This window comes from Galleria mellonella, unplaced genomic scaffold (genome assembly GCF_026898425.1).
Source record: "Galleria mellonella isolate WM207_F2 unplaced genomic scaffold, CSIRO_AGI_GalMel_v1 utg171, whole genome shotgun sequence".
Taxonomy (NCBI): Eukaryota; Metazoa; Arthropoda; class Insecta; order Lepidoptera; family Pyralidae; genus Galleria; species Galleria mellonella.
The window spans coordinates 8401-17491 of record NW_026442014.1 but is presented as its reverse complement, the minus strand read 5'-3'; the positions used below and the strand labels follow the sequence as shown (position 1 = coordinate 17491).

At 43.7% G+C, this 9091-nt stretch overlaps 1 protein-coding gene across 1 annotated transcript; it reads right to left on the bottom strand.

Moving 5' to 3' along the window:
* LOC128200235 (uncharacterized) lies at positions 1–5506 on the bottom strand. The gene is made up of 2 exons (XM_052892961.1): positions 3761–5506; positions 1–3696 (listed from the first exon to the last, which is right to left on the bottom strand). Exons 1-2 carry the CDS (start codon positions 5504–5506, stop codon positions 1–3), a joined length of 5442 nt encoding a protein of 1813 aa, XP_052748921.1.
* Positions 5507–9091: the final 3585 nt, after the last annotated feature.

The window sequence follows — 9091 nt, the reverse complement described above, 5'->3', positions numbered from 1 at the left end:
TTAATCAACTATTCTTGCTCCATTCTCTCTTGCCACGACCCTCAGCAGAGACTTTGCGAAGTTAAGGAATATATCCCTGGTTTCTTTATTTTCAAATATGTATTCCATATTGCTTTCAGACAGTGTTGCATCCAATTTGAACTCGTAGTCAAACCGTTTTTTAGCGAATCTTTGGCAGTCGAAAAGTATATGCTGTATGGTTTGCGGGGTTTCACTGTCACATTGGCAGCTGGGGCTATCTATAAGTTTAAACCTGTGAAGATATGATCGGTTTCCTCCATGTCCGGTGAGAAGGTGAGTTATTGTATTATCTATTTCTATTTCCTTTACTATCTTATATGCTTTTCGAATATCTGGTAAGAATATTTTTGTTACGGCTGCTGTGTTGGATTCTATATATAATTTTTGGCACTTATCTAGTGATTTTTCCCTTAATACCTTTTTGGCGTACGTTAGAGGAAACCGATCATATATGGGCCTTGTCTTCTTTTTCAGAGCCGCTGTCTTGGCGAGGTCGTCCGCGCGCTCATTGCCAATTATTCCTGTATGAGCTTTCACCCAATAGAAGCATACTTTTCCACTGCATTGTTGGAGATTCTGAATTTTTTGCCGGATCTTCGTGGTGAGGGGGTGGAGTGGACATGGATCTGCAATACTCTCTAAAGCTGATCTCGAGTCACTCAAGATGTTTGCAGTATGGAATCTCGACTTATTGCACATTGTCTCGATGGCTTTCAGTATGGCTGCTAATTCCGCCTGGAAGACGGAGCAAAAATCTTCCAGGCGGAAGCTGGTTGAGTAGACTTCTTTACCATCGATCCAACATGTGACAGAACCGCCGACTTTACCCTCTATCTTGCTGCCATCAGTATAGAACCTCGGCCAGTTATTATCTATAACCTCATCTAGTTCGGTTTGACTGCTTATGATTTTAAAAGGAACTGTATTTCTATTGGTTGGATGTGGTAGTAAGGAGACCGGTGTGCGACTTTCAAATTCTCTGCCAGGCAGCGCTCTCAAGGGTTCTCCCCTCTTAATTAAGTACAACTCGGCCTGTTCGATCGCTTTAATTTTGAGGGGAAGAATCCCCGCAAGCACCACGCTGGCAGAGAACGAGGTAGTTCTATGTCCTTTACATATTTTGATTGCGAAGAGCCTGGTGACTCTGTCAAGAATTTTCCCAACATTGTGATTCGAGGTGGTATGGGCCCAGCAACTGGCGGCATAAAGGATGGTCGGTTCTACAACTGATTGATAAATTAACTTGAGGACACCGGGATTCAGGCCCCATTGAGCCCTGGCCATCTTAGACACTGATTTATATATGTTTAAAGCCTTTGCAGAGACAGCGCGAATGTGAGAATTGAAGTTAAGGTTCCGGTCTATGGTTAAACCGAGAACCTTAACTTCATCCCGCAGTTCAATAGATGTTCCGTCCATCACGAGCCTAGGAGTATGATACTTGAGTTTCTTGGTGAAGAGAACTGCTTGCGTTTTGTGTGGGGCAAATTTGAGCTTAAGCTTGTTGCCCCATTGAAGTATCTTTGAAAGCGCTTGGTTCAAGTTTCTCTCCACCTCCTCTCCAGTGCTACCCTGGGCTATGAGGAGTATGTCATCTGCAAAGGCTTGTATGTGTACTCCGTCATATTGGGAGGGTTCAAGTGCCTGATTCAATTGAACGTTCCAGAGAATCGGTCCACAGACCGATCCTTGGATACAGCCCCTATTAGTTTTCTTGTTAACTGTTGCACCAGAGTAATTGATAGTTATTTTCCTATCCGACAAATAAGAGGTTATCAGTTGTAATAAGTCCTTGTCGATTCCCATGGTATCCAGCTGTGTAATAATAGTGGGCCACCAAGCGGTGTCAAAGGCTCCTTGAATATCGAGGGAGACGATAACTGCCAGTTGTTTAGATTTTATGGCATTTTTAACTATGCTCAGTGAGTCGTATAGTGCGTCCTCTGTACTTCTTTGTGGAAGGAAGCCGTACTGGTTGGGGTGTAAAGAGCCCCGACCAATAAGGTCCCACTGTAGTCTCTTCACAATCATTTTCTCTAGGGTCTTCCCTAATAGTGAAAGAAGGCCTATGGGTCGATATGACTTAGGAATGCTGTAGTCTTCCTTGCCAGGTTTAGGTATAACCTTTATATGGGCCTCCTTCCATACTTCAGGGAAGTAACTCAGGAGAAGGCACCGGTTATAGATCGCTAACAATACTTCTGGGCATGTCTTAAAAGCTTTTTGGCAAATATCTGCAGTGAATGCGTCCGAACCTGGAGCTTTTTTAGAGTTGGCATGCTGCAGTGCTGAGCGTAACTCCTGTTCCGTAAAAAGATCAATTTGCCTGTCGATGGGAAGATTCTTTGAAGAGATTTCTATTGATTTTTGCCTGATTTGAGTATGTTCGTGATTGTCTTTTGTGGGATCGTCTTCTGGAAAAAAGGTGTTGGCTAGGAGGGCTGCAGACTCATCCGCCGAGAGTGTGGTGACGTTATTGTCTGTTAACAGTTTTTCGCGGACATCTTTGCTGGAGTGTTTTATGATTCTGTAGGATCTTTGCCAGACCGTTTCTCTTTCTTCACCCGTACAGAATTCTTTCCAGCTTTTTGTGATCGCTTGCTGTATCTCCTTCTTATATTGTTCTTTTTTCCTTAGGTATTCCTCTACTACAAAGCTTCTAGCATTGGCGTTGGCCTTCTTTATTCTGTTTCTGCTTCTCTTAAGTTCTGCTTTTAAGTTAGAGAGGTCTGAAGTCCACCACTTTGCAGTATTTGTAGATTTTTTACTATGTAGCTTGGGAATCGAGTCGTTGCAAGCACCGGTTAGAGCGTCATGAAATTTCTGTACTAAATTTTCAAGATCAGTAGTGTTTTTTGTGTTCGATATTGTTTCAGTGTTGATATTCTGTTGTTGGAGGTTATTAATAAGTGTTTCTTCAAATTTGTTCCAGTCGGCTTTTGCAGTAAAGAATACCCGTGTGGACGAACCAGAGTGTGTATCAAGGTTTGTAGTGACTTTAAGGTTAAAGGTAATCGGGATGTGATCCGATAACGAACAGAGGCTTGGGTTTATTCGCCAGTCTGTAATTATGTTGAGGATCTGTGACGAGCAAGCCGTAATATCAATGATGCTTTGGCATGGTTGTCCTTGTCGATACACCAGAAATGTCGGCTGCGACCCTTGATTGAGGACTTCCATCCCAAGCTCTGCAAAAGTGTCCATTATTTTGCTGCCTCGTTCGTCCTCGGTATCACATCCCCACCACTGACTTTTGGCGTTGGCGTCACCCGCAATGAGAAGGTTGGCAGTTCCAGTCGAGTCAACAATTTTACGAAGAGTGTTCATGGTTTGTTCAATGTTGTGCGTCTTATCTAGGTAAACATTAACAAAAGTATACGTTTCATTGCCAACGATGATTTTTAATCCAACCATGTCCTCTGTAATCCAATCTTGACTTTCGATTACACGTATAATTGGGTTTAGTATGACAATGGCTGCCCTTACCGGGTGGCTTCTGTTATGTAGCTTTTGTATGACTCGACTGTTACTACCAACACTTAAGTACCCTTTGGAGCCAACGTAAGGCTCTTGAAGCAGCAAGACTGAGTAACCTTTCTGACTGGCTTCTCTCAGGCATTCTTGTGTGGCGGAATGTCCCCTCCCAAGGTTAATTTGTACTATCTTGAGTTTCTCCTGTGCGTTTTGGGCATTTGTTACCCTGACTGTATCGACGCCCTTAGCAGTATAGAACAGCGGCCCTTGCTATTCCATCCCATTTCTGCCAGTCGGGGCAGTCTTGGCTGTATGCTGGATGTGGCTCAAGGTCTCTCTTTGCCTTTTTGCAGTTACAGCACTGAGGGGTCAAGTTCCTATTTGGACACACTCTGGTATCATGCTCTTGGGCACAATGCCCACATCTAATCTGTTCATTACATTCAGCCGCCCTGTGATTATATCCCATGCATTTGTAGCACTGGGTCAGAGGCGACTGATCGACTGCAGGCACCAGTTGCAGGCCGATGTGAAGCTTTTGCCCTTGAACAGCTTTCCATATCGGAGGCGATACTTCCAGAATCACGTTCTTGACTTCCTGTGTTCTACCTTTGGTCCTACGTAGTGTCCTGACCTGCGAATTGGGAGGAAGGGAGCCAAGCAGATGTCGATTTTGGCTGATGACCGCCTTCTCAATCTGTTCATCTGTGAGGCTATTTACAACTCCGACAAGCCTAATTTGTGGGAGTCTATCCCTTGTGCTTCTAGCAGAGATCTGTGTGCATTTTTGGCGTATCGCCTCCTGAAGGGCTTTGCGTTCTTCTTGGGACCCGCATGCCATCACAACCTTTTGGTTCCTGATCTTGGTTACTCTGCTTACGCCAATGCCTAAATCGATGACGTTAACGTTCTGTTTTACTTGGTTTATAACGTCATCAGACGTTTTCCTGGGATCGGCCGATTCAATTAAGACCGCGTAATTCGGCTTGCTCAAGGCTTCAGCATAACTGCTAGGACGGCGCGGTTTATTTTTGTTACTCTGATTGCCTGATTTGGGTTCTACGATAGGTGCTACAGTTGCAGTTGACGGATCATTCGGCTTCTTAGCATTTGGTCCGTTCACAACTGCACTGGTCGCCTTAGCGTTTTCTTGTATTTTAGTCTGGACTTCTTTAATTTGCTCCTTGATTTCATTGAGAGCAACTTCGGTGTCAAGGGCAGTGCCTTGTTCGTGCATTATTGCCATGACTTCCTCATGTCTAGCCTCTTTCATATCTAAGATGGCAGTTTTCGCTGTGGAGATATCGGCTTTTATGGCTTCTATCTTATCATCGAGAATCCTGTCCAATTGCTCTTTAGTGACGTGCATTGCGGAGCAGGCTTCTTCCCGCTTAGTCAGCTCTGCCCTTAGATTGCGAATCTCCTGCATTATTGGGTCAAGAGCTGTAGCTGTGAGTGAGTTTAGATCTGTCTGTCCGTCACTATAGATTTTATCCGATTTGTTTCTCTCAATGAGGGCCTTAATTTCACTGAGCTCGCTGCGTACAGACGTGAGCTCCTGTTTATGTGCAGCGGACTCTGTCTCGATCTCCTTTATGCGGCGGGCCATGGAGTTACCGGCTATCCAAGCAATTTGATTTGCCGAGTCGATGGCTCTGTTTCTCATATCCGCAGTGACAGACTTGGCCTGTCTTAGGATTCTGACAATGCCCAATGCCAGAGTTTGCACGCGTTCCGAGCAGTCAGTTCCTTCTACTACAACATTCGACTGAGTACTTTGTGAGAGAGGTAACGAGATAGCTGCTGAACTATCATCAAAAACACTGTCGTGGCGGCTGAGGCTGGCGGAGTTTGAGTCTGTTATTGGTCTCCACGTTGGGAGAAAATCAGTGGATGAGGTACCTGAAGAAGGGGGGGAAGCCTGAGGGGCCGCAGAATCAGCCTTGCGAGCCTCGGCTGACTCCGACGGCAAGTTGACGGGTCGCCTGACCGGTGACCGTGCTAGGATCATTTTCAAGTTTTACGCTAACTGGGGAAGCAAAGGTGAGTAAGAAGTTGACGGGGGGGGGGCTGCTGAGAGGCAGCACTATCAATTCCAGAACGAAAAAGAACGAAAAAGAAAATAAAAATTTTTTGTCTCGAAAATTTCCACCTTATACAGTGAGAAAAATGGGCGGGTGGGCGGGCAAATTTTTCGCAAAAGTGCTCCTATGGGGACAAGTTGTCTATGCACTCGGGACGGAACAGCACGGGAAAAATACTAGAAAAATTCCAAAAGCGAAAGAAAATTGAGAAATATAAAAATTTTTGATAGTCTCGAAAATTTCCACCTTATACGAAAAAAGACAATTTACGAAAAATACTTGCAACGGGGGTAGGGCGGGTGGGCGGGCAAATTTTTCGCAAAACAACTTTGACAACGAGGGACAGCGAGAAAACAGCGAAATTCCAGAAAAAATTTTTTAACTATGATATGGACAAGTGTGGTGTCAATGCACTCGGGACGGAGCGCACAGCACGGGAAAAATACTAGAAAAATTCTATATGCGACAGGGGGGGAGAAAATTGGGGAGAAATAGTACGATTTCGTGTAGGTAAATAGTCAAAATTCAGGGGGTTGACGGGGGTAGGGGGATGATAGGTAGACTAACGACAACAGGGAACGAAAACTAACTAATTCAAGGAGAAAAAACGACGAAAAAAGACAATTTACGAGAGAATTTTTGAGATTTCTAAATAACAAAAAACTACTTGCAACGGGGGGTAGAAAGGGGTGAGGGGTGCAAAAACTATATTAAACTGCAGGGAGCGACTAGACAACAACTTTGACAACGAGGGACAGCGAGAAAACAGCGAAATTCCAGAAAAAATTTTTTAACTATGATATGTTATTATTGAATCTTGGAGCGCTTAGGTAGGCTCGGTTCGATGCTATTTCGCAAAAGTGCTCCTATGGGGACAAGTGTGGTGTCAATGCACTCGGGACGGAGCGCACAGCACGGGAAAAATACTAGAAAAATTCTATATGCGACAGGGGGGGAGAAAATTGGGGAGAAATAGTACGATTTCGTGTAGGTAAATAGTCAAAATTCAGGGGGTTGACGGGGGTAGGGGGATGATATGTAGACTAACGACAACAGGGAACGAAAACTAACTAATTCGAGGAGAAAAAACGACGAAAAAAGACAATTTACGAGAGAATTTTTGAGAGATTTCTAAATAACAAAAAACTACTTGCAACGGGGGTAGAAAGGGGTGAGGGGTGCAAAAACTATATTAAACTGTATGGAGCGACTAGACAACAACTTTGACAACGAGGGACAGCGAGAAAACAGCGAAATTCCAGAAAAAATTTTTTAACTATGATATGTTATTATTGAATCTTGGAGCGCTTAGGTAGGCTCGGTTCGATGCTATTTCGCAAAAGTGCTCCTATGGGGACAAGTGTGGTGTCAATGCACTCGGGACGGAGCGCACAGCACGGGAAAAATACTAGAAACATTCTATAAGCGACAGGGGGGAGAAAATTGGGGAGAAATAGTACGATTTCGTGTAGGTATATGGTCAAAATTCAGGGGGTTGACGGGGGTAGGGGGATGATATGTAGACTAACGACAACAGGGAACGAAAACTAACTAATTCAAGGAGAAAAAACGACGAAAAAAGACAATTTACGAGAGAATTTTTGAGATTTCTAAATAACAAAAAACTACTTTCAACGGGGGGTAGAAAGGGGTGAGGGGTGCAAAAACTATTTTAAACTGCAGGGAGCGACTAGACAACAACTTTGACAACGAGGGACAGCGAGAAAACAGCGAAATTCCAGAAAAAATTTTTTAACTATGATATGTTATTATTGAATCTTGGAGCGCTTAGGTAGGCTCGGTTCGATGCTATTTCGCAAAAGTGCTCCTATGGGGACAAGTGTGGTGTCAATGCACTCGGGACGGAGCGCACAGCACGGGAAAAATACTAGAAAAATTCTATATGCGACAGGGGGGAGAAAATTGGGGAGAAATAGTACGATTTCGTGTAGGTAAATAGTCAAAATTCAGGGGGTTGACGGGGGTAGGGGGATGATATGTAGACTAACGACAACAGGGAACGAAAACTAACTAATTCAAGAAGAAAAAACGACGAAAAAAGACAATTTACGAGAGAATTTTTGAGATTTCTAAATAACAAAAAACTACTTTCAACGGGGGGTAGAAAGGGGTGAGGGGTGCAAAAACTATATTAAACTGTACGGAGCGACTAGACAACAACTTTGACAACGAGGGACAGCGAGAAAACAGCGAAATTCCAGAAAAAATTTTTTAACTATGATATGTTATTATTGAATCTTGGAGCGCTTAGGTAGGCTCGGTTCGATGCTATTTCGCAAAAGTGCTCCTATGGGGACAAGTGTGGTGTCAATGCACTCGGGACGGAGCGCACAGCACGGGAAAAATACTAGAAAAATTCTATATGCGACAGGGGGGGAGAAAATTGGGGAGAAATAGTACGATTTCGTGTAGGTAAATAGTCAAAATTCAGGGGGTTGACGGGGGTAGGGGGGATATATAGACGAACGACAACAGGGAACGAAAACTAACTAATTCAGGAGAAAAAACGACGAAAAAAGACAATTTACGAGAGAATTTTTGAGATTTCTAAATAACAAAAAACTACTTGCAACGGGGGGTAGAAAGGGGTGAGGGGTGCAAAAACTATATTAAACTGTACGGAGCGACTAGACAACAACTTTGACAACGAGGGACAGCGAGAAAACAGCGAAATTCCAGAAAAAATTTTTTAACTATGATATGTTATTATTGAATCTTGGAGCGCTTAGGTAGGCTCGGTTCGATGCTATTTCGCAAAAGTGCTCCTATGGGGACAAGTGTGGTGTCAATGCACTCGGGACGGAGCGCACAGCACGGGAAAAATACTAGAAAAATTCTATAAGCGACAGGGGGGAGAAAATTGGGGAGAAATAGTACGATTTCGTGTAGGTAAATAGTCAAAATTCAGGGGGTTGACGGGGGTAGGGGGGTGACAGGTAGACGAACGACTAGAGGGGACGAAAACTAACTGATTCAAGGAGAAAAAACGACGAAAAAAGACAATTTACGAGAGAATTTTTGAGATTTCTAAATAACAAAAAACTACTTTCAACGGGGGGTAGAAAGGGGTGAGGGGTGCAAAAACTATATCAAACTGTACGGAGCGACTAGACAACAACTTTGACAACGAGGGACAGCGAGAAAACAGCGAAATTCCAGAAAAAATTTTTTAACTATGATATGTTATTATTGAATCTTGGAGCGCTTAGGTAGGCTCGGTTCGATGCTATTTCGCAAAAGTGCTCCTATGGGGACAAGTGTGGTGTCTATGCACTCGGGACGGAGCGCACAGCACGGGAAAAATACTAGAAAAATTCTATATGCGACAGGGGGGGGAGAAAATTGGGGAGAAATAGTACGATTTCGTGTAGGTAAATAGTCAAAATTCAGGGGGTTGACGGGGGTAGGGGGATGATAGGTAGACTAACGACAACAGGGAACGAAAACTAACTAATTCAAGGAGAAAAAACGACGAAAAAAGACAATTTACG